Genomic DNA, 26565 nt, shown 5'->3' on the forward strand with positions numbered 1-26565 from the left:
TATGTACAAGGATATGTAGGTGTATCCTTAATTCAGCAATGTAGAGATTTTCTTTCGGGCTATTACTTACTCGATACCTTATACCTGTACAGATGTTTTGAATTATTTGACATATAAATTGGAATTAATGAGCAGTGTTTACTCTGTCCTCTAACTCTCCTGAGGACACTTGTGGTTGTCTGCCAGCAGATATTCATGGCTACATGCCAATCTCTAATCAGGGAAAGGTCCGGCACTGCTTCAGCTTTTCCTTCTCCCAAATCCTTTGGTGTTTTTACCCCTAAATGTGTAGAAATATGAAGAGATTTGAATTGTGATGTATATAATTTTACAGTGTTTTTTGTCATCCTCAGGCATTTCTGATCGTTCCCTGGCACAAAAGACATTGTGTCCCGACTCCAAGACTTACCTAGGAGAGCATTATAACACACACTCTCTCTTTGGCTGGTCACAGACAGCACCAACTTTCCAGTAAGTTTTCTAAGTATTTTTAAGCAGATTTTTAAGCAAGTGGTTGAAGTACATTTTTAAAGCCATTGATGTTACCTGGGAAATCTGTAATAGCATCTAATAAGAAACAGCCCCGTGCTTCGTTTTACTCCTTGTCATCTAGTAAGAAGCTTTCAGAAAAGAGAATCTTGGAAGAAGAAACAGAATCTTTTCTGATTCTACTTTTCTTAGTTAAAATCAGGATCTGCTCGTAGGGCCTAACCCTTCAGCTGCTGCTTTTGTATACCTAGAGCAAGACGTTCCTATCCTCCGATGGAGGTGCTCATGTGCAGCTGCTGCAGAAGCAGCCGCGTGTGGCATCAGGGGAATTTTCCCACCCCTTTGCTACTGTGGCCCAAGCAGTAGAGTTTCCATCACTGCTGGTGAAGGACAACTGCGCAGCTCCCCTGGCTGCTTCTGGAGCTGCCTGTGGTTCTTGGCAGGCAGCGTCTTGCATTTTGGCTTGGGGCTCAGTCGGTGCAAGAGGGCAGAGCTGCATTGCAGTACAGTTGCTGTGGGCTACTGTAAAACTCATTTTGCAGCTGGGAAGCGCTTAAACTAGCTGATGCAGGCAGACTGTTGCTGTGAAGCTGGAGTGACAGTGGAAAGCTAGCTGTGGGATTAAATCAAATGGGCAAATTATGCCTTTTCCAGCAGAGACTGAGCTAAAAAACAGACGAAGTTTAATACCGTGATGTAAGTGCCAAAGCAGGGGTCCTTGTGCTGGCTTATTTCAGTATTTAGCACTCTGTTTTCAGCAGTTGTATTGTGATAGCATCCAGAGGACATGGCTAAGTGAGCCTACTTACGGTGTTGATGCACTTGTATTTTATACGCCAAGCCTGGGGGAGGGGAAGCCCTGGGTAAAAGCCAGCAGCGGTTTGCCAGCTTTTGTGGGCCTGGCTGAAGACCAGTCCAGCTTTCAAGAAAAGCAGAAAGCCCTCGAACCCTAGACCTCGCTGGCCACCCAGCCCAGCTAGGACGCATGGGACTTAGCATGGATTTTGGACTCCTACACCCCAATCTCAGCAAAGATCTTCCCATCGCTCGTCTCTCCACCAGGATTTGTCCTCTGCACACTGGGGTCCTCATAACCACACATTGTCTTGGTAACACTGTTCGAATAGAGACTTCGGAATTGTTTATCTACTTGAGCTGTCTTTTTAGTTTTATTCAGGCTCTGTGCCAGCCAAGGCAATTGCCTGAGAGAGACCCTATGAATTTAGCAGGAAGAGCTCTGTGTGCTGGCACATCTGCCTCAGCCCCTTCAGCCGCACGCTGTCCTGACTGCATTAATTCGGACCAATGCCGTTGGGACGGTGACTGCTGCATGGCTCCTTGCAGCCCCCCCCAAGGCTGGGAAAACCTGCCCCATTCCTGCAGCACTTGCTTCCAGGGCTCCTTCCAAAAGAAAAGCATGTTTTGCTCCACAAAATGTAGGGTCCTTCAAGGCTGGAACACCACCAAAAGCAAAGGCCAGATTCACTGCATAGCTGGGAAACTTTGGTGAAGGATTTTTCATACATATTCTTTTGGATTTCTCAAACATATTTCTTTTCAAGGCCGGTTGTATACCATTTCTGCATTGGCTTTTCACAAACAATATACTAAATCAAATTACTGACAGGAATATTTAGTAACCAGCATCAATTGCAGGATATTGGCTGAAAACGAATGACAAGTTCATAATCATATAAAAAACAATTCTAAGAATTATTCTAATGCAGCCAGAGAATAGGAAATGTGTCATCTGACCCATGTCAAATGGCTTGAATTTGGATACATGAGCTAGCAACAATCAGCTTGTGCGTAGCATAACACCAAGAGTTATTTGCACATGATATTCTGTAAATAATTTCAATCAACAAATACATTTGACAGTGTTAGGACCTGTTCAGCAGTGCTTCACAACAGACCAAAATTTATTCAATAAATTACTTGTTGCAAATTGTTTACGCAGCTCTGGGTCATAGTTGAGTTGACCCAATGTTGCCCTCATTAGCACCTGCATCTGCAAATGGAGCCAAAGACTTGTGCTGCCCAGCTAGAGGAGAGGACTCATGACATCCATGAAAGGGCTCCAAAATGTCATTTATACAAAGTGCATGGAGTCTTGTGTGGCTATGGGGTCCAGCAGTGCACCTACAACCCAGAACCAGCAGGTCCTGCATGGTTCAAGAATCGCACCTCTTGCTGCATATGGCCCATATGGTTAGTATGTCTAGGCTTGCACGAAAGCTGTTGGGTTTTTTGCTGCAGAAACAAACGCTGAAGCACTTTGAAGGCTCTGTGCCATTACAGAACCAATACTGAATATTGGCCATTATGAATACAGGTCAAAGAGCTCTTCATCAAATTCATTAAGGAAATGGGGGTGGATGGCGAACAACATGATTAATATCTCACGCTAGAGAATATTGCCCAGAGAATTTATGTTGTGTTGCCTAAATCATATAAAATCAGAGATGTGTTGCCTAAATCATATAAAATCAGAGATGAATTTAAGTTCCTGCAATATATAATATTGCAATATCCTATGTTGAGGAATTTTGTAATGGATTTGATAATAAGGCATGTTGCACTTCCTTGATTTTCTGGTGATGGAGCAAAATTATTTCAAGAGGCAAGGAAAAATTCATTACACCACTAATTCTGTAGTGAAACCTCATATATCAAACAACGACAGGAAAACAGAGGAAATATTACATGGATGGAGTGACGTTTTGAATTATTACATTTCTGCTTTCTATATTGATTTTTTCTTAAAATGTTCAGGTATGGTTTGGATATATATATTTTTTTTACTCTTAATTCAGTTCCAGGATATTAGAACCTTATTTGCCAATACAAATCTCTAAATAAATCCTATATTGAAAAAAATACATATTATACTAGGTTTTAGGAACCTGTAGGGCACTAACTAGAATGTACTAACACAGAAAGGAAATTATGTTTCAACTTTTCAGTTTGAGACATGGCTGAGAATAAATTAAACACAAATTATTTTTTAGGAAAACTAAAAATACCTGAAACAAATTGTTTTGTGGATCAGATATATTTTAATCTTTTGGTCACTGAGTAAACCTTCCCATTATTTGCAGTTTTGCGTGCACATTTTCATGTGACTCAGGATGACAACAATACACCCTGTACGGGGTCTGGCTGAGCCCCGCAGCAGCCCCCGCAGCGCTGTGCTTGCGTTGGTAGCGAGAAAGGCGGTGCCAACACACCAGGGTTTGGCTGCTGCTGAGCAGGGCTCGCCCAGCACCAAGGCTGCCTCTCCACCATCCCACCCCTACCAGCAGGCTGGGGGTGGGCAAGATCTCGGGAGGGGTCAGAGCTGGGACAGCTGACCCAGTGGCCAGAGGGATATTCCATACCGTATGACGTCTGCTCAGATATGAAAGCTAAGAGAAAGGAGGAGGAAGGGGGCACATTTGTTATTTATGATGTTTGTGTTCCGGAGCAACCAGTATGTGTACTGAAGCCCTGCTTCCCGGGAAGTGGCCGAACGTCGCCTGCGGGTGGGAAGTAGAGAATAACAGCTTTTGTTTTCTTTTGCTTCCATGTGTGTGACTTTTGCTTTTGCTTCATTAAACCGCCTTTATCTTGACCCACAAGGTTTTTTTCATCTTAGTTTCTCCCCCTGCCACGTTCTGCAGAAGGGAGTGATAGAGCAGCTTGGTGGGCACCTGGCGTCCAGCCTTGGACAACCCACCACACCCCCCTTTGGATAAAATTGTGCCTGAAAGCTCGTGTTGATCATGTGACCCCTTCAGTTACCATTCTTATTTTCAATGTTGTTGTTGCATTTCTTCACAGTGTTGCCCAGCAGGCAACTGGAAAACGAGCATTCGTCTTGAGTCGGTCTACATTTGTTGGCAGCGGGAAGTATGGAGGTCACTGGCTGGGTGACAACTTCTCTCGGTGGAAGGACATGCACCAGTCAGTCATTGGAATCCTGGAATTCAACCTCTTTGGCATTCCCTTCGTAAGTCCGGTGCCCTTCAGGGAGCTGCTCTCTCATACACAATATCACTTTAAATTAACTCAAATGTTTTCTGAAATAAGCTGCTTGAGATGGCCAGCAGTAACGGCCTCCACAGCATAAGGAACTGCAGATTAAAAAAAGCTAAATGTCATCAATCTTGGCTGGCTGAAGAGAAACAAAAATAGCACAGTTAGATTCAGATTAAATCACTGCATGCCATCCAAACCCAATCTCTTTATATTATGTATTCTATCATTGAGGTCCCTTCATGTATTTCTGGTTTTGCAAGCTGGGCTGAAGAATTTGTAGTTATTGAAATGCAGTCAGATCTTCCACAGTGATGTTAATACTCTAGGAGCCAGTACAACCTCAGTCCTGGCAAAATCCATATCGTTATGGAGCATTCTTATAAAGTCACCGGAAATAGATATCTCTTTCTGGAAATAATTTTTATTTTTAAACTTGTAGTTTCTCAGTTTTGGGCCTCAGTCACAATCACAAACGCTTATCCAACGATTTTATTTTTTCTTTAGATTGGTGCTGATATCTGTGGGTTTAACTATAACACTACGTACGAACTCTGCTTGCGCTGGATGCAGCTTGGCTCTTTCTATCCATTTTCCAGAAATCACAATGCAGAGGGAAACAGCGTAAGTAGATGAAGTTACGCAAAGCTGTAATCTATGACTGTGGTAACGATGATGGGGATTTATATTACCTTCTCAGAAATTAACCTGCCATTCTCGGGTAAACTGGAGTGGTGGGTGAAAAGGAATGCTGCACCGAGAGCTGGAATTACACAGTGACGTGTAAGTTTTTCCCATCCATAATGTAAAAATGGCATAGAAGTGCTGAAAAACACATAGCATCTAACATCTGAAAGCCATGCAGAAATATGTGCCGTGTACTTTGAATGACAGAAAAGGTCTTCCCACACTGCTGGTAAGACTCATCCCCTCCACCTTTTACCAAATGAAGGCCTGATTTTATTTAAGAGCTAGTAAGTATCACCACATCTTCCTACTCCCTTGTTCAGTACATTTTTTGTTTCAGTACTTCTGTATCTATAATAGATATTTCAGGAAGGGAAGAGAGGTTTTAAACACCATCCTTGCTGTTTAAGAGCAAGTTTCAGACAAACGTCACAGTCAGAAAGTCCAGACAAACATGTGAGAACTCCAAGGAGAGCCAGCAATAGTGACAACATTATCAGCCAAGAAGCAACAAAGACTAAAAAAAGCCACTGAGCCCACGAGAAGAATGAAAACATGCAGTCTCTGTCCAGACTCATGCCCTGGCTTCGACTTAGCATAAAGTCCTTTCAAAACTTGTCACAGATAGAAAGAAGTATCAGGTTGTTTCTAACTATGAACAATTTGAAGGTCTTGCAGCCTTTGTTAAGTACACTGTGTTTATTTGAAACTGTGATGAAATGGTTCTGCTAGTTCAATAAATGCCTTTTTTTTTCCCCCCTCTCCTTCTGTAAACTGATCCCTGCAATGCTGAAGCTTGGGTTATTAGCTAACCTTCAGTTTTCTTTGAAGTTATATCATCAAAATGTTGCAACATTTACACCCCCAGAAAGGCCTCTGTCTCTGCGTGGAAGTATGGTGGACGTTCAGCAACTGGCCAAATGCAGAAATAATAAGCTACAGTGCTGTCATTAGGAGGGTCAGGAATTACCCTGTAGATCCCTGAGATACGCTGAGATATTTCTCTCCAGGAGAAAAATGTCTATGAAGTGTTAGCTGCTGCTCTTGATAAATACTCTCTGTTTACCTCTCCGCTAAAATCAGAGGTACCTTATCTATATATGTTTGCTTGGCCCTTTGGGCATGCAAATGGGGTCTGACCTGGGTGAGTGGGTGTTAATCATATATACACAATTAACGGGCAGGCAAAGAGTGTGACGGGAGCTGCAGCTCAACATTGAGTGAATGACAGAAGATGCATTTGGTTTTATTGGATTATTTAAATCCTTTTAAAACGCTGTGCTCACTGAAAGAAAAGAATAAGGCATTTTGGGTGACTCAGCATCACCAAAGAAGTTTGATTTTTTGTGAACTTAGGCAAATTTGTACAGTGTCAGAATACCGGTAAAAATACAGTGTGATTTTTGAAATAATAGATAGATGCTCTGGAGTTCAGAGTCAGCAGGGAGTATTATCAGTGACTAATTCTGATGTAAACATAATAATGGAGAAATTTAACTTAAATATTGAATTTAATTAATATTAAGTTAGTGTTAAAGTAAAACCTTAAATATCCACTTTGCCTAATCCATTGAGGATTTCAAATGGTTTAATTAATACTTTTCTTGTCTGAAAAGCACTAGATAATATAAAAAGCTTTGTTACTTCTGTTCCTTTTATGTTTCCTTATCCTTGGAATTCATCATACGTTCTTCGATTTTAATGAGAAAACTGAGTACTCTGGGAAAAATTTTGCGAAGGAGGAAGGGAGCCGTGCGACTCATTAGCTGGCTCGGCTGAGTGCCGGGGAAGGTCAGACGGGAGGAATAACGGGAGGTGTAACTGTGTCCCAGCGCTGCCCTGGGCTGCGCGCTCTGCGCCCCGTGGCAGGGCAGAGGCAAGGTTGCCTCGACGCGCATCAGAAGCAGCGAGCGCAGGCAGATCGCTCCAGCCTGCCCTCTCCCAGGACAGCATCGCTGGCAGCAAGGAGGCAAGCAGCAGGGCTGACGCGTGGGCGTCCCCTCAGTCGGGGCATCCTAAAATGGTGGGCACAGGAGGAGAAATCAAATTTCTTGGTATGAATTAGTTTTCCCCACCCCGTGCAGTGACTTCGGTCACTCCTGCTGGCTTCAGCAGGGCCATGGGTTTACTCTTACTTTTAAATAGATTTGCCTTTATGTTCCTGGCCAACATAATTATGTTTCTGCCTTTGTTTTGCACAATATCAGTCTTCCCCTTTTCCTGTGTTACACCTTCTTTGTCCCAGAGGGCTTGCAGCTCCAGGATAAGCTAAGGTCTGGAGACAGGGTGTCTGTTCCCACACATGGACGTGAAAGCCCAGCTCCCCTCCCATCACGAGGCTAGGGGTGGTGGCAGAGGGGTCACGTACACCGTGCTGGGACCTGGTCTCTCTGAACTCATTGGAATTTTTCAAGTAGGAAAAATTTATGCAAATACTAACTTGGTGATAATGGGTGTTGTTCTTAATACATCTTTCAGTTTGCAAATCGGTGCTTTTTCTTACTTAAACGCTCACTTTTGCAGCATTATGTCAGTCACAGCTTTCCTTAGGTTGCACATGGGTTCTCTGCTCAATTTGCAGTCCCTAGTTATAATGCTCAGTACAAATCAAAAGCTTTTCCTTAACAGGAACAAGACCCAGCAGTGTTCGGAGAAGAGTTTGCCAAGATATCTCGCACCACACTTCGGATCAGATACTCACTGCTGCCATACTTATACACCCTGTTCTTTGAGTCTCATGTTCATGGAAGCACGGTGGTGCGGTCACTGATGCACGAGTGAGTTTGGAGTCTCTCTTTTTTATCGTATTTTACCCACAGAAGTAGATGAACTTCTATATACAAACTAGTCAATGTCTGTTTGAGAATAGTCACAGCAATGTTGCTGCATGCTCTCCCTTAAAAAGAACAGTTTTACAATGAAATCTAAACAAATTACATGCACAAACACCCCCTCTTAATATATGTAATAGATTTTCATTAAAATATAACTTAAATTTGTTTTCAGTGGGGAAAAACAACGTAAGTAATGAGAATTCTGAAAATATCTTATCTTAGGAAAATATGCAGGTTTCTTTATTTTTAAAATAGGAATCACATACCTGTATTTTCTCTATTTGAATGGAATCTATGAAATCTGTATTCTAGTCCAGAATGCCAAGGCAGCCTCAGACAGAGAAGTCTCAATTTTTCAATCATCCACAGCATTTGCTTTTTCCAATTTAGCACTTGCATCTGCATGCTATGTATGAAACTTACATCTGTGTCCACAAATTGCACAGACAAAACAAGAGAGATGTTTGAGCGTAGAAGCAGGTGCAAACCCGAGATTAATAAATACAGACTGAAAAATCACATGGAAAATGTGACTCAGATTTTTGGAACAACTGATTTTTTTTATCTTTGGAAGAAGCAGGAATCAAAGTGAGGTTTTGTTTCCCCCTCAGCAACTCTTAATTAGCTTTTTACCTGCTTTTGGTAAGTTTTCTACTTCAGAATGCTTTATGCAAAGACTTGAGCAAAAGGAGTGCAAATAATACATAGGAGAGGCTACTTACTGCCCGAACCTATGGCACAGTTTAGTCTCATTGATGCAAGCTACGTCCTGGTCTGTTTAAAGTTCTTTTTCCCAGTAGGTTAAAAACATTTTGGTTAAAGGGTAAGGCTTTTTTTGCAAATTAAACTGAGATTACACTAAAGTGCAGACCATTCAAGTATGGAAAGGATATGCATAAAACCTGTTTGCCTACTCAGCATAATGGCTAACTGATAAATTTTAAAAGTACTATCCCTCCCCTTCCTACTCTGCTACCTTATTTAAATGTGTTCGTTAGCGAGAGGTTTCATAGGTGCTCATGTCTTACAATGGGCTGTATGCTATTTTGAGTATTTATTTTAGCTCTGTTTTTGCTTCATGAGGTTTGTATTAATATTGGAAATGACAGAGTTAATTTTGGCATTCATATTAGCTAATCACTGCTATACAGAATTACTTTAGTGATGCTCAAGCTGCCTTTCTGACCATTCCCAGCATACTTTTACTCATCTGGGCCACATCTACATGAACAAATTTCCAAATTTGCTTTGATTTGAATTGCAAAGCAGTTTCACATGCCCCAGTGGAGACTTCCATTGAGTGAAACTGAGCCGAAAGTTGTGCCCCAGCCATTGATGGCAGTTTAGTCAGCGATCAGACTGGGATGACTAGGAAATAAAACCTCTAAAATGCAAGCAGGGAGTGTAGGCATCGGGAGATCAGTACAAACTGTTTCACTACCCAGGTCCCACCTTGGCGGGCACATCACTTGCTAATGTTGCCATAGCTAGGTCCTAAAATGGCTTAAAAGTATTTCTTACTATTATGAGTTAATTTGGGTTGCTTTTGTTACTTAATGAGTATTTCTTACTATTTCTAATTAATATTCATTGGTTTAGTGGGTCTGCTCAAGTAGGGAAAGTGACCCAGATACTAACAGGAGGAGAAATGTTGGGTTTTAGAGAGAGAACCAAAACAGAATTTTGGATGTATGGATGATTGAATTTTATATCAAACCTTTCCCTTACTTGTAACAAATACAAAGGAGATCTAAAAAAAGGGCATTGTTATTTTCAGGTGGAGTTCTTAGGAGTTCACAAGCCTTACTGTGAAAACAACTCTGCCTGGGCAAGGAGTCTCCAAACAATAGTTAACTCATATGATCATTTCATATTTTTCATTTGATTTCAAATATTCAAGTGCTCATTTCAAATAACAAACAGGAAAACCATCCCAGTAGATTTCTATAAGCACTTTGGGTGCCTCTGAGGCTTTCACTTGGTGAAACAGAGGTGCCGGTAGCTCAGGGGTACAAAAAGAGTGGGAGGTGGTAATCCATTACTGGAAGGAAAAGCTCTGCTTCATGGCAACAGGAAAAATAAGACGGAAGAGAGGCCAGCATCTAACCATCAGAAGCACGTAGATAGAATTAAGCACCTTTCATAGATCACGGATATGGCTTAATGGCTTATATTTTCAAAGTGAGGAAGTTCATTTGTTTGCTGTATTTGTGCTCATGGTTGCTCTAATTGCATGAGAAAATAATGCTGAGTTAGATGGTGAGATGTTTCTTTCCACATGCAAATAAGACCCACTTCTCTTTTGTCATAATGTCTTGATCAGCTTTTTCTCCTGAAATCTCCCACAACAAAGTATACTGAATCAGTATTTTATTACAGCAAAATTAAAAATACAGAGAAGTTATTGAGATGGCAAGAAAAACTAATGTTTTATGTTTCAAAAACTTCAAGATAAGGTAATTCATCAAAAACCACACCCCACTTTAAATATTTACGAAGCATTATATCAAAATGCAGTAATGACCAAGATTGAAGTGTCCAAAAGGGCTACTAGTTTTGGCAAAAAGAAACTCTGAATAAATTGAGTTTTCTTTCAGGCAGGGCCTGGGGCATGTCTTCAAGCACATTTTTCCCCCGAGTTCCATGTACTCCCCTAAACGTCCAATATTTCAGAAATCTGAAGTCTTTTTATTGCCGAGGAGGTTTTCCTCATTTGGGGTAATTCCTGTAAGTCTGGGCTGGGTGCAGTGCGTGCCTATGCCCTGAGCAGGGAGGGTGTCAGAGCAGGACACCGACACTGAGCTACTCTGCTCTGGCCACAGTACAACAGAAACCTGTCTTTAGATAGGGGCAGCTGCAAAGGCAGTTAAACAGTCACAGTAAATAATTTTTTAAACCAATTAATTTGGACATCCTTTGGGAAGAACGCATTAATATGCAACAGCTAGTGTGATTTTGTCAAAAGCAAATGGTGGTAAACCATCCCACATGCCATCTTTGATGAGGCAGCAGGGTTGTTGGGTGGGAAAAGGGGGCAGAAGAGCAGGAAGAAAGCAGAAGGTACAAGGTACCTTGTTTTTAGGAGGGCTTGAAACAAACTCCACATGCCATTCTTACAAGCTAACTAGGGAAGGAGGATCCATTATGAATTTCCTCAGAGACAGGCTTGCAAATGACTGAAAGCATATTTAAATTCTTAATGGTTTTGTGCCAGATAGTGGAGGTTCCTGAGATGGGGAGGATCTCTCCTCTTTGCCAGGTACTATTCCGTATTTCCATTAGCTGATGCATGGTGGCACGGAGACCTCTCCCCAGGCTGGCAGATAATGCCGAGTGAATGGGGCTGTAAGCACTCTGGAGGACATGACCAGAATCCAAAATGATTGCAATGTATTGAATGAAATGAACTTAGTTCCATCAGTTTTCATCCCTTCAGGAAAGGCAGCTAAAAAGCACAATATATATGAACTTAGTTTGGTGTTTGCCCTGCAGAAGATTCTAATGTAAATTTGCGAAAGGTGTGGGAAGCCAGATTCAAGGATTTTTACAAATGCTTTAGTTCCTAGAGCACGGTGTTATTCCTCCGTGTTCCCTCTCCTGGTCCTGGCCCCTATCCTGCTCTTTGGCTCCCTCGATGAAGTCTCAACTCACTGGACAGAAATTAAGTTAGTAGTTTTCCCACAGCTGCTATTCTGAAAAGAAATCAGCTCCAGCATTTTGTGAGGGTTCTGGTCTACTCCAGTACGGTAGGTGCTACTGTAATTTCTGAACCTCTGTCCAGCTTTTGGCATTCCTTCAACTGGGAAAAATATCTGGCAGCATTGAAGGATGCGTCAAGGAAGTAGATTTCTTGTCACAGTGAATAATATCAAAAATATTCTGCAAGTTCTACAAAAAGGTGAATTAATGTTGTGCATCTCACTTTCAACACTAGATTTACCTCTGATCAGCAGACTCATGGAATAGATACTGCCTTCCTTTGGGGACCTGCTTTTATGATTGCTCCTGTTCTTCAAGAGGCAAGTACTGTAATTAAAAAATGCCATCGTACTCAAATAAAAGAAACAAACTGTGCTTAGGGCACTGGATGACATTCAGGGCATGTTTGCTTAGGAATTCCACCCATTTCTTCCCTCCACTGTCAAAGCCTACAGAATGCATTTCTGAGCAGCACAGACAGTACAGAGCTGCCCAGTGCTTGAAGTGGGAGGATGAAAGTGAGGGCATGGCTTTTCCCTGCTACTCCAAGCGCTGAATGGATGTAAACAGGCTGGATGTTGTCCCTCGTGTGCTCCTGTTATCGTGCTGACAGCTCCCTCCAAGGACGCATGCAGAGCAGTAATTGTTAAGCTAGGAAGAAACATGCAGATATTAAAGCAAACTGGTTTCCATATTACCAGTCACCCACAGCGTTTTGGAACTGCAACATCTCAGGGGCTGTGATAGGAGTTTCCCAGCTTCACAGGCAAATACAGTCATTATGGAAGCAGTAATGGCAATGTTGGCTGCTAACGTGACAGGTTTTAAAAAGCAGCATTTTCCTATGGCTGTGCTGGGCATGGCTCTCACTGCTCAGCTGGACCAAGGGTGGGTTTCTCTTCTTGCCCCACTGGCTGCTGTCAGCATCAGAAAGGTATGTCTGAGAAGAGCTAGATAGTGTTTGTGATCAGCATGCTGTCAGAATATCTGATATGTTTTCTAGACATTGCTGATGATCAAGCTTATAAATAGGCCACTGTTAGTCACTTTTTTTTAACAAGCCCTTGTGCCTCTGTGAATTTAAAAAGAAATTCTTACTCCTGCACCTAAACCCATTCTGACTCCACTGAGGTGCTTCATCCATCAGTCCTTCAACTCCAGACTCCCCCAGGTTTCTAATAGCTGATGGCTAATGAGATTTCACAGGGCCTCAGACCAGAGAGATGATGTAAAATATGAAAGAAACCTTCCCATGAAGAGAGGCTGCTAAACCAGGAGTGGCTTTCTGCAAAGATCTGAATGAAAGGGAATATTATAAAAACATATAAAATGATAGGGGGACTACATAAGGGATTCCTAACATTTCTGGGGGGACTGCAGCAGAAAAGAAAGGCCGAGTGCCTGTGGCTTGATGGGGGAAGCACAGCTTTGGAGGCAACACCTTGCTGGGTCTTGCAGTGGGAAAGAGGTGGCAGCCAGGGCTTGTGCCAGCTAGCAGGGCAGGGGCTGAGGTGAGCTCTAAGCCCCTCACCGTGGCACTGCGGGCCAGCAGTAACTGGGTCAAACCAGCATGGCACCAGCTTATCTAGAGAAGATGGGTCAGGGCCAGCTCTTTCCCTCTGGGTCAGGGCCAGCTTTCCCTTCATTCCTTGAGTCCTAGGGTGTGAGCAGGTGGGACATCCATCAAAACCAAAATGAGCCTTACACATTGGCGAGTTCTTTAGGGAGTCACGAAGGCAAGGCTCATCACAATTCAGATTACACACTTTTCTGCAGACCAGAATGTCCAGGGTTGTCATAATACTGCAGAGAAAATATGGAGAGAGGGGCATCTTGACCTTATAGGGTTTTTCCTTCAAGTTTTAAAGGTGCTTTGTAGATTAAGCCTACCTTTATTTGTTAAACAGCTAGTAAGATCTAAACAAACTACCACAACCTTCCTTACTGCAGCACTGGGACACTTTGCCTGAGATACTTAGCACTGTCCACTGTGGGAGATGGGCTGTGGGACAAGACAGATTTCCAGTTTAGCAATTGTTGCATTCTATTGTGAGATTTGCATACTGTAATAAATCAGTTATTTCTTAGTCCTTCTATAAATACACACATACATACATACATATATATATATATATAAAAAAGCCCTAAAATGTCAAACAGTAACTTTGCCTTAACTCTTCTCCACCTTTACTCTTCATGCTTCATATGCTCCCTGGAGTAGACCTTGGGGGTAAACCATAATTCAGCAAAGGGGCAGACATCCATGTTGAGAATCAAAATTAATCTATGAAAATAAGCAATTTGTGACAAAAAAGGAAGTATGTTTTGATTTCAGCTTTTCCTGGACTTAATAATGCAAAGTGCCTTTAACATGATTTCATCTCTGCAGCAATATGATACAATGCACGCTGCAAAATGAAGTACAACAATTGTGCAATTAGCAGCACATTATTTATTATTGTTTACCGGCAACTTCAAATTGTTGCCAAAAAGACAAGTGTTTGTGTATCCTTGCCAGACCTTACACTTTGCCTATTTCTGCAACGGGAATGGTGCAAGAGGCACTGAGCAGTGGTGTCCCCACGCTCCATCGTCAGATGTGAGGATCTGTCTTGCAAAGGCTGCTGTAGACCTCACTGGGATTGCTCAGATGTCAGAGGAGTGCATCTAGGCCAGTTGCATTTGCAGTACAGAGAGTGATGTACTAGACGAAAATAATCATATGACATTGACTCATCCCACGGAATGTCAGTAAAATACCCCAGATAGGGTTGGTTCATCTATTTAGTGTTATGGGTTAGCCAGCACTAGTCCACTGCTATGGTAATAACTCAGCCATAATATCCAAGATTTGATGTTATTAGAATATTCAGCATACATCTCTCCATGCGCAAATATAATAAAGCTAATGTAATATCAGAAATGCAAAAAGAAAAAAGATTTTAATCACTTTATACCAATTACAGGGAGCAAGATCTGTGGATGTATACTTCCCTGAAGCACCATGGTTTGACTACTATACTGTATGTATTTTTAAGATACAGTTTCATACATTTTTTACATAATTTAAAATGGTACGATTCCAGCAAAATAACTTTTAGCAATGTTCAGCAGTATTTTTACTTCAGCATCTGTGTTTAAGAAAACTAGAGCACAAAAAGACTACACCAGGCTAGCCGGGAGAGTAAATTACACAGCTTTCAGTAGCATTTTATTTTCTATTTTTGGATTGTAAGGCTCTAAGAAACAGAGAACTGAATTTTCAAGAGCAGTCTAAAATTCAAGATTTCTTTCTTTTCCCTCCTTTAGCGTATGTTTTAATTCTTGTACTGATACACTTCCCTGCATAGAAACAGCGACAGAAACGTGAGTCGCGCTCCTGAGAGCGTGCTGCAAACCATTTTGTGCATGCAGTTTTGCACAGGCATCACTTTTGACAGAAGGCATATTTAGAGAGCAGGGTGAGGCTCTACTCTGAAAGATGCTTCCAAGAGATGCAGAACAATCAGTTCTGTGGAAAATGCCAGCCTCTTCCAGTTTCAGGGACTACAAGTATTGACCTTTCCAACACCATCCCCAGTATTGCATTTCTAAAAGTGCTCAGTTTCAACCTAACTATGCCCGGCTGCAATCTGCAGGGTAAGACCAGCGTTGGCTTCAGCAGCAGTAGTTAGGCTGATGCTAAGAGCTCTCAGAAATGGGAACCCAGGAGCATCAGGCTGCTCTGCTCTTAACTACCCTGAGCAATGCTGGCAGAGGAGTGGGTAGGACAGAAATGCTTTCAGAGGAAATTCAGACTTATTTGTAAAGAAGTTTAGTCATTTTCAGCAATTGGCTGTTGTCCTCAGATGGAGGTTCATCCAACCCTTTCCCCCTTTTTTTTTCATAAGACTGTGGCACTGCAAGGGCAAGGATTACATTCAGCTCTCCTTGTTGTGGTTCCCTTTGAGCCCCTCTTGCTGGGCTGGGCGTGGGGATGGCAGCCCTGGTGTCCCTTGTCCTGCCCGTGGGGCATGCCCCTGGCAGTAGCAAAGCTCGCCTCCCAGCATTTGGCACGTACTTGCCATACACATGGCGCTTATCCAAAACCAAGGCTGGTTTACCATTTACAGAGGGCAAGAGCAAAGCCTTTCTGGTACCTACTCTGTACATAAACCTTGTGTACACCTGGTTTTGAGGCATTAAACCAGAAAAGAATGATGCAGAGAACTTAATGCTGGTTGTCTACACATAGATGAATTTCACTCATTGAAGGATGTAATTACTTTTTGAAAGGGGAAGACTTGTTCTTAAAAGAGAAGAAGATCTACAGTTTACATTCCCAAATGATTATGAATCACATACCTTAAACTGAAATGTGACAGGCTTCATATGCATAAAAAGAGGAAGCAAAAGTTCCTTTTGCTTTATGCACAGTGTCTTGATGAGTTTGGTGGTTTGGTTGTTTTTTTTTTTTTACAATATAAGGAATAATGATACCATTTTTAAAGATGATTTGCTGTCTTTCGTTCACGATGCTTCTATCTCATGCATATGCATCACTGCAGGGGCTAGATCCTCTTTCATGTTAAAAAAGGAACTTGAATAATACCCCTGAAATCTGCTTTTTTGTTTGCATTTTCACTGACATAATTGAGATGAAGATGCACCCCTTGGTCTCCTTTTCAGTTGTATATGGTCACAATGTACAGTGCCTGGATCTGTGGGTTTTTAAATTGCATTAACTTTTGTGGTAGGGTAATAAAGTGCCAAGTACCTGGATCAAGAACTATGCTACTGTGGCTGCCCCATTGAGCAAGATCCCTCTGTTCATCCGTGGAGGCTACATCCTGCCAGAACAGGCACCAGCCACGACCACTACTAAGAGGTAATGTCATCTGTGTCTGCCATCAAACAGCCATGGTGAGGGTCAGACCCACAGCCAGCCAAAAAAGCAATCAAAAGAGAGTGCAGAAGAGAGGCTATCTGCAGCTCCCAGCTGCCATCCCAGGTGATAAGGAAAGCATTTTTATCCCACTATTCAGACTATTGCATTAGAAGTCACCCCAGAGGTGGCCCACGTCATCATTTGCACAGCTGAAACCTACTCCTGGCTCTGTGGTTATGCTTGGAAAAGGTTTTGCACCTCTCACTGTCACGCAGACCGGCTGTCGGTCATTCAAAGTAAACACATGCAAAGGGAAAATGCAAAACTCTTCTCCTTGGATGAATTTATAAAATGCCACGGGCAAGGTGGAAAACCTCAAATCTCTTTTGAGGAAAATGATTTCCCCATGCCAATGGGTAATGTACTGGTCTTAAGTCTGAACCATGCTCAGAAGCTAATGTGAGTAGGGAGGGATGGGAACAGCACTGTGCAGCAACCAATCCAAACCATAGTAACGTGGCACTGGCGAACAGTTGCTTCCTCGACTGCCCAGTTATCATACACTAAGGCCACTAAAGAAGGGAAAACTGGTCACACAAGCACTCAGAAAGTGGGAATTCTACGCTTCAGTGGCACAGAGCAAGGCAAAGTTTTTGTCATCATTTCAGAAGACTGTAAATAACTTGGAAGGGGCAGCGCCCACAAGTTTGTATTGACACTTCTCAATGTTTGTCAACAGCCGTCTGAACCCATTTGGGCTCATTATTGCCCTAGATGAACAAGGAGAAGCTTCCGGATCTCTCTTCTGGGATGATGGTGATTCAATCGGTAAGCCTGGTCCCCTGCTATGAAGCAGTGTCTGTATAGAGGGCTCTCCTCAGGCCACCCTTCCAGCTGTATGACGGCGCTGACTTCTGCTAGAAATAGCTGGAGAACCGACCCCAAGTTGAATGTTACAGAGGTGAAACGCAGATTGCTCCTAAGTCAGTGTTTTGATATGAGAAAGGTGTGACACGGAACAGCTGGCCTGCCAGAGAGGGCAACCACTCGTGGCGCGTTCCCCTGAGATCACCCTAATACTAGAGGAAGAGATTAAATAGCCCACAAATCGTCTTAGTCTGATGTTAGCCACTCACTGCAATTAATGTGAACTGCTTATGGATTTTGCTCCATTTTGATATCAATCCTCCTTGCTCTGTTTTTTGACAGATACTATTGAAAAGGAGAACTACTTCTTGGCTAAATATACATACAGCAAAGTAAGTAGCATGCAAGGTACCTGCATACATACAGATAGCTAGCTGTATTTTAGTGTGGCCATTGTAAGGTGCTGATGTCTGCTGTTCTCTGGAAAGCTGCTTTCTTACAGCTCAGCCTTTAAACCTGGTAAGCCACCTAATGCTTTCATTTACAGACAGCTACAAAATAATCCAGCTATGATGCTGTAGTTCTGAGTTTGCTTCATTATCATAGTGACACATCGTTAACGACCCCGCTGTGATGTGAACATGAAAATTCAGCTTTTCAGCTCTTCTTCTTTCCCTGCCCCCCCCACCCCCCACCCCGAGTCACAGCTTCTGGGTACAAGGGACCTTTTTCCTTGTCTTCTTCCTAAAGACACTTTTAGTCTGATGGCTGGGAGAAGGCTACATTCCTCTCTTCAGGATATCCCAGCAACTCCTTAACTCTAATCACTTGAAGTTCTTATTTTGTGGCCCAGAGAATTATGTAGCCTCACTTCTTTAGCTTGTGCTTCCTTGTCTGACAGCACAGAGATTGCTCTCATGCTCGGTCTCCCACGGAGCTCTTCAGCATGCTGCTGGCAACCCACTGTGCTGATCAGCTGCCCCATGCAGCCCAGGAATGGGTTAGCTTAGGGTCAGCGCACTAACGCCGTTCACACAGTGCTCACTTCTGTGCAGACGTGTCCTGAGAAAGCTCTATAGAAAAACCCAAGTGTCTAGGCTTCAATTGTGAAAAATAGTATAAAATAACCTACCATAAGTTCATGAGTGTATATGATAGTAAGCTGTGGAAGTTATTGTAAAAAACCCTACCCAACTTCAACAATATATACAGATCATATTTCATCTACATTCCTAGCATTTGGTAAGAAATAGGATATTGTGTGTAGACCGTGGCATGGTTTTGGTCAAAAGCCAGCTGAACATGAGCCAGCAGGGTGCCCAGGGGGCCAAGGAGGCCAACAAGTGTGGGACAGTGTGGCCAGCAGGACCAGGGCGGTGATCGTCCCCCAGTACTGGGCACTGGTGAGGCCACAGCTTGAATCCCATGTTCGGTTTTGGGCCCCTCACTTCAGGAGGGACATTGAGGCGCTGGAGCGTGTCCAGAGAAGGGCAACGGAGCTGGTGAAGGGTCTGGAGCACAAGCCCTGTGAGGAGCAGCTGAGGGAGCGGGGGTTGTTTAGTCTGGAGAAAAGGAGGCTCAGGGGGGACCTTGTCGCTCTCTGCAACTCCCTGACAGGAGGCTGTCAGCAGGTGGGGGTCGGTCTCTTCTCCCATGGAATGAGTGATAGGATCAAACAGCCTCAAGTTGCACCAGGGGAGGTTTAGTTTGGATAATAGGAAAAAATTTTTCACCGACAGGTTGTCAGGCATTGGAACAGACTGCCTGGGGAAGTGGTTGTCACTATCCCTGGAGGTATTTAAAAGACGTGTAGATGTGGTGTCTAGGGACGTGGTGTAGTGGTGGACTTGGCAGTGTTAGGTTAACAGCTGGACTCAATGATCTGAAAGGCCTTTTCCCACCTAAATGGTTCTATAATTCTATGATTTTCATGCTGTGTATTCCTAAAAGCCCCAAAGTAGTCTACAGAAAATATTCAAAAGAATAAAATCATGTTAACCTCTACTGTGATATTGCTCTTACAATGTATGTCTTCCAGGAGCAAGAGCAAGCCAGGGTAAGCCAAAGGATTTTATGATGGAGTCTTGTATGTTTGTGAGATATTTTGCTGGAACTAATACCACATACTTAGACTTTAAATTTAATTTTTAATGTATTTTCTTCTTGGTTTACCAAGAAAAAAAAAGTTCTTCTTCAAAAAAAAGGATATTTTAACAGCAAAAGGAAGAAAAATCACTTCAGCTCTCTGTAGTCTGTGTATAAGTAATTTATTGCAGGAAGGCTACAGAAAAACAATATCGAGTTTTATATTAAATCCTGATCTGTGCAAATTAGATTGTTGATTCACTGGCACTTCCATTTCTCATTGCTCATATTTGACTTCTGCCTGTAAATCCATGACTGAAGTCCCTATATGCATTCCAATAATCTCTAATGTTGATTTTTTATTATGTGTTTATAAAGAAAACAGTCCATCTCAAATAGCAAATTGCAGATGTATGAGAAATATATGAAGTCTTGGTATTTGTTGCACATTTGTATAGTCTTAAAAAATTGTTAGTGAATAAATTAATCAGACCTAGTCTTAGGAGAACACACAAGTTTTGTTCCCTAAGACATTTACTGATAAGGTTTGACATTGCAAAATTTGCTCTGAACCCAGCACAAGTGTTGCACAAGTAACAGCAACAGGATTAGACTCTCTCATTTATATTTTCACGTAAACAACCCAGAAGTACAAAGAAGAATTCAAGGCTAGTGCAGGCACTTGAGAACGACTCAAGTTGCCTGGTACTGTCTCACTGCGATTGGCATTTTAGTTCCCTTGATACCTCCGTTTTGACAAGCATAATGGCTGAGTACCCCAAGTCAAAGTGCCCCATATATTAAAATTACCAGTCTAGAAAAATACGTGAGCCAGATATGTAAGATCCTCTGTACTTCAGGAAGGAGCAGGGAGAGCCATAAACTCTGCCTTCATCCCCAGATGTGGCAGAGAAGGCAATGTGCTCAGACTGTACCAAGTGAGTCCAGACTACGCTACAGGGATGGTGACGGGAAGGCTTGCCCAAGGAGATGGGAGCTTCTGAAAGGATGGATACGCTACCCACTGGGTACCTGAATAGCCTGAAAGCAAGTTCCTCCTAAAACTGGTCCAATTTTCAGGGAGAAAATGTGAGGGGGAAAAAAAAAAGGTGAAGTTCATAGGACCAGAGCAAGATAGTTAAGAAACAAAAATCATGACTGCTGCTCAGAAGTGCAGAAGGAAATCCTGGCTTCTGACCTCACATCTAAGGCTTCTTTTTGCTTCGCATTTATCGGGCTTTCAGTGATATCCAGAACTCAGAACCTCCCTGGGTCTAGTTGCTTTAATTACTGGATGCTTGGGGAGGAGAGGGTCACTCATTCCCCCAAACCATCACTTCCCTGTCTCCCCAACACCTTCAGTTCTAGTTTTTGGTCAGAGGGACAGTGGTGTCTACTGCAGAGTCCTGGCTCAGGGCCTCAGAGCTCGAGTGCAGCCTCATTTAGTCATACAGTTGCAATCACTGAGTTCAGCATCACACTGAGCTCACTGGGTCTATGTGGCCACCTTGAGCTAGATCTCCTGCTTAGCCACAACTGAGGCAGCAATAAATCACCGTAGCGAGGTGGTCTCTCTATACTGAACCTCCCTTTATGCTGCAGCTCTGCCAATGGGGAGAAGACACCTCACATAAGTACCCTAACAAATTCTGCAGAGGCTTTTAGAGGCCTCTCCCCATTTGCTCCTAATAGCCAACACTCCTTATTTAGGCAGTTTAAATCAGCGTGCTGGGCCTTAGCCCTTATTTTTAGTGTGGATGCCTGAAATAAGCAGTCTAAGCACAGCCCTGACTTACTAACACTGTGATCTAGCTTCTGCTCCCCTCCTACTGTGCACCATTGAAATAACATAAGCTAATTTATGCAAAAGGTTCCATCACAAATTTCTCCTTGGCGTATTTTTAAAAAGTCATGATTGCATAGTAATTCATCATTTCCTGAGCAGTGTAATTCATCTTTATTTCCTTAACAACTTTGATCACATAACAAATGCAATGATTCCTCTTCATTGCTTGCATGGGAAATGACTGTCGCTGGTGATCCAAATGAATTTGTTTAATGACTTTGTATGTCCTCTTGGTTTATCCCTAAATACAGGATATATAGTAAATAAGAAGTACAACAAACAAAGCTCTGTGGACCTGTGCTCCTTCAATGTCCTTAAAGCGGGGATACATATAACAGCAATTTCTAGCAGGAGCTGTGGGGATGTGGGGCATAAAATAGGGGCAAAATATCTAGCAGGTGATGTTTGTGGAAGATGCAAACAGTTTAAAACAGTTCATTGTGGATGTTAATTAAATCTGCCTTAGGGTCACTAATTGAATCTCCTTATCTGGATTTTGGCTTTGCTTGTACCCTGTAAATGGGTACAAGAACCAAATTTGCATTGATTACAAGTAGAAAAAACATGTCCAAGAAGATTCCAAATGAATGGTGTAAATGTTATTTTGTTTCTTCATTTGGTAGTTTATAATCACACACGAAACCATTGTTATATAAAAATGGATGTGACTGGTTTTTCTTTATGATCTCTGACTTGAATATCTATGTTGGAAGACATCCTATGTGTTGATTGACAAAGATGAGACCACAACAGTAACAGTATGCAGTAAGTCACCTCTAAAGAGTTGTAATGGCCCTAAAATGTTCTCTGTGGCTTTTTCCAGGGAAACCTGAAGACAGAAATACTTAGAAATGGCTACCGAGGGGCTGACACTCTGAAGTACAATAAAATTACAATTCTTGGCCTGAAACTGAGACCTCATGCTGTTGCTGTGAATGGAAGAGCCATCCATGGAGATGCTTTCGCTTATGAGCTGAGTGGGGTAAGAGCTGCACTGAGTAGTTATGAAAAACTTTGGGGAAAGGGGGATAGTCAATGAATAACAGGAACAGTTTCTCATCCACACCTCTTTACATTTCCAAGTGTCACCAGATACAACAGTCTGAGTTGTAGGGGGTGGGGGCAGGGGAAGCAAAAGCAAGAGTTGTTTTAGGAAAGTTTAATCTTCGCTATTACACATATGGTCTCTTCTGCTTAATGTCTGCCCCTTACACAAGTTTTTAAACTAATGAAGTAATGAAAAGAAGATCCAGCTCCACAAACTGGGGGGAAATGTTAGCAATTTTATGGTCATTATTATCACTCTGGTAACATGAGAAAACTTGTCGACCCTCTCTATCAGCTGCTGAAACGAAGTGATAGAGAACTTTTTTCACAATTACTTAGTGTCCAAAAATGATTACAGCATCACTGGCTCTAACGAGTGTCACCCTATCTTCAGAGGAGGGAAGGGCAAATCTCAGCTGTACCTTTGTGTTCCTAAGTGAGACAACAGTTATGGTTTCAGCATCTTAAAGCTCTGAGTCTCAGGTCAAAAATGCATGACTTGCTTGTGCAGTGCTCCCCCAGCACCAACAAGAAGATGCTCCAAAGGGGACAGACTGAACACCCCTAACGAACAGCTGCAACAGCCTCTGTGGTCCCAATTGCCTTTTCCACAGGAGAATAGACAAAAGGAGCAACACTGGGTAAACTTCCTTTGCTCTGGTCATTTATCCTACATCTGTCACCAGCCACCAGGCTGAAGTGGGTTGTGCACACTTTGCATGAGAAGCGTTGCTCACTCCTCAGCACTGGTCTGCATCTAGGAAACTCCCAGTACTAACACTAAGATGCCACTAACTCACCATTCAATCAAAGATAGCTGAGGAACAAGCAATGGATGTCACCTTTTATGCTACTTTACCCATTTGGCTTAATGATTTAAGTTTATTTGTAACCAAAGTGTGATCCCTATTATACACACCTGATTCTAACAATTATTTTATTGAAGGAATCTGTAAAGGAAGAAAAATTGCTAAGAACAAATTTCTGCCTTGGAGAATCATAAAAAACTCACTTTCAGAGACGATGTCATAAATGTGTAACCAGTATTGCCTCAAGGGAAGAAATTGTTTAACAGCCAAACTGCCTCTAAGCAAGTTGAAAGCGACATAAATGTGGCAGGGTAACAAAAATACTCCATTGAGATGTGCTTGAAGGCACCAGTCACAGAAATCCAGAAGATAACTGCATACTAACAGCATCACATAAAAAAGATGATTAAGACTAAAAGGCTTGTCACGGAAGTATCGTTTAAAATGTGATTTAAGCACAAAGATTATCTCAGTGACTTAAAAACTGCTTTAAATAACAGAGAAAAAACCCACCAAGCTGCTGCATTAGGGAAGGTCCAAAACTACACAAAAATTACATCATTTAAACCAGCTAAATATATTCCTCTCACAATTCTAAAAGATTCAGTCAAACCTCTCCCACCATCCCCGTACAGATGTTGTAATGCCATTACCTATAATCCTCTCATGTTTGACTCTCTATGAAAAAAATAAGCGCTAGCAGCTTGGGTTTAGATCTTGGAAACTTACAATCCATGTAATTAAAAAAATAACAAATTCTAAAGGGCAAAATTGCCACTTTCTCACAGGCTTAATGAGATTACATAGTGTATAATAGTTTAACAAGCACAAAGACTGTACTGTTTGAAGGGATGTAGTAGAAAGTAACTTCTACCACATTGCTTTTGCTATACAGAAAGCAAATTTGCCTAAAAGCAGTGCTTAAGTGCGTAATTGAGCCGTAGTTATTTGTATATAAATAGAAGCAGTTTGCTTGGTAATAAGCCACTTCTTTCTCTCTGATTCATGCAGTGCTACCCTGGTCTGACATTTGTAATACTGCAGCATCTTCCTATTATTAGCAGTCTCTTATCTTCCCCCCGCCCCGCCCCTGGAGTGTGGTACCCTAAAAGCCACAGGAATTCTATTATGACTGCAGCAGGAACATTGGAAGAGCACATCTGTTGGCCAGGCTTGTGCTGGCAACAAAATGACCCGGGCACAGGAAGGTTCTCCTTTTTCTTCCACTTGCATTCTCTGCTGGGAGGTGCAGGGAGGTTCCCAGTGTCCATAATTCCCACAGTCCGCGCAGTAGTGAAGTCTGGAGAGGCCTTTCCGGCTGCCTGGCACTTTTAGGTTAGAGTTTGCATGGGGTTGTAGTATTTTTGTTTGGATCCAGTGCTGTATTTGAATAGAAGGAAAATTATTCAAGAAGTGGAATGCCTACTTACCAAGTAGTGGGAGAGAACTGTTTTTGATGAAAGATGACAATATTACATACTTTGAAGAAGTGATCTAAACATAGACTGTTAGAGTGATGATAACATGAATTTGTGGGTGGGTAAAGAAATAGCTAAGAGGTGTGAATGGATATCATGCATTTTAAGAGATTATTAATTCTGAAACCTAAAGATAAAACTGGTGAAGTACTGGAAATGGAAATTATGTGAGTAGCATAAAGTACATCAACTTTAACATTGAACAGAGAGAGCAGGACAGGTATTGTATTTATGATTTCATATTTAATTCATTAATCAGTTTTAAACTGTTCCTGAACTCCTAAAAGGGATGTTGAATTGGATAGAGCAGTACAAAGATGCATACTTGCCTACCAGATGATGTTAAGGGAATCATGAAAGTCTAAGCTCAAGTTTCCCTTCTTATTCTCTGCTTTGAGCTGGTCTTTTTTCAAGGATTTTTCATTATTTTTCATATTAGAAATAATTTTTTCATTATTTTCCTGTCTTTTATCTTCACAGAAACTCACTTTACGGATTTCTGCCCCACTTACTCAGGAGCTCAACATTGTTATTTATTAGAATGGTCAGAAACAACTGGCATAATTTAGCATCCTTGGCCCTCAGATAATGATCTTACTTTGATTTTAATGTAAAAAAGCGTTTATCCATAAAATGTTGCTTATGCACCTGATTACTGATCTTTTCCTATGTAGTATTCGTAAAGCAGTATTCTTCAAATAAAATTTTCAGTAGTAGTTATTGATATTACCATAAACTGATGTGTCTTTGAAATATCATAGAAGAAATCATCCTGAAAGTTCTCTCTCACTGCAGATGGAGATAATTGGAAATGTTTTCTATGGGACCATATTCTGGACAGCATACACTGTTGTTTTGTTTATTTTCAAACCTATGGTGGCAAAAAAAACACAAAACCAAACCAACAAAGGAACAACTGGATAGTCAGCTTAATGCACATAGCCCTGTTCTGCGGGAGGTGATGTGTGTTTGTCAGGAGAATGCATGGGAAACAGCTAACCAAAGGCTGGGGATGCCTAGACCTACTTTGTACTTCAGCTATTTCTAGCTGCTGAATGATGTCCCAAGACTGTAAGAAGCTCCAGCTTGTGGAAATGGTTCTGAGTAGTTGTTGGTATTTTAATAATATAATATATAATCTGCCATAAATACATTATATAATGGATAGCCTCTATAATATAATAAATATTAATACAATATTATATGACGTTACAAAAACAGCTGGTACAAAGCAGCCGATAGTCCAAGACTAAAAAATTTACAGCTGTAGTGATCATTCACTTTTGTGTCCTGAACTGCGATAAATGCAAACCCAGGCATGTCTTGGTATCCAGTGATCATAAAGAGAATTTGTTGAAAACTTGGGGGATTTCTTTCAGGAACCTGGTTCTCTCCAGACACTGTTTCCAGTGTTAGAGTAGCTCTTACCACAGCAAATGGTTGGTGCCCTTAAACGTACACTGTGACTTCTGACAGGAGGGATCCACATCATGGCAGGGTCAGAGCTTCACCAACTCAGCTGTTCCCATGCTTTTGACCCTATGCTAAAAACCTCATTTTACCTTTGTTGATATTTACTTATGAGAAACATGAGTCACAATTTGTTTTAATAGTAAAGAGGTACTCCAGTAAAGGAGGTTGGGAAGGGGCTGTGATCCAGTTTGGGCTGCTAGCACCAGCTCTCCCTTCCCCACCAGCGATGTGCCCCCCAGAGCACTGCAGGCAGTGTTAAGCTTCATCTCAAGCTCCTTAAGGTGCTTGTGACTCTGCCTGTTCCTGTCTGCCACCACAACAAAAATGTACAGAAAATCATTCTCCTGGCAGAAATGCCATGTCAGTT

At 42.0% G+C, this 26565-nt stretch overlaps 1 protein-coding gene across 1 annotated transcript in view; it reads left to right on the forward strand.

The window, feature by feature from the left end:
- LOC119149212 (sucrase-isomaltase, intestinal-like) overlaps positions 1-25461 on the forward strand; it is a 61857-nt gene extending 36396 nt beyond the window's left edge. Inside the window, exons 13-23 of the mRNA XM_037390242.1 lie at positions 354-471; positions 4312-4480; positions 5014-5130; positions 7822-7970; positions 11962-12046; positions 14693-14749; positions 16463-16593; positions 17333-17421; positions 17803-17852; positions 22215-22373; positions 25206-25461. Of these exons, the coding sequence (XP_037246139.1) occupies positions 354-471; positions 4312-4480; positions 5014-5130; positions 7822-7970; positions 11962-12046; positions 14693-14749; positions 16463-16593; positions 17333-17421; positions 17803-17852; positions 22215-22373; positions 25206-25265 (1184 nt within the window). The 3' untranslated portion in view covers positions 25266-25461. The remainder of the gene's footprint in view (positions 1-353; positions 472-4311; positions 4481-5013; positions 5131-7821; positions 7971-11961; positions 12047-14692; positions 14750-16462; positions 16594-17332; positions 17422-17802; positions 17853-22214; positions 22374-25205) is intronic.
- The last annotated feature ends 1104 nt before the right edge of the window (positions 25462-26565 follow it).

Source organism: Falco rusticolus, chromosome 5 (genome assembly GCF_015220075.1).
Source record: "Falco rusticolus isolate bFalRus1 chromosome 5, bFalRus1.pri, whole genome shotgun sequence".
NCBI classification, from domain to species: domain Eukaryota; kingdom Metazoa; phylum Chordata; class Aves; order Falconiformes; family Falconidae; genus Falco; species Falco rusticolus.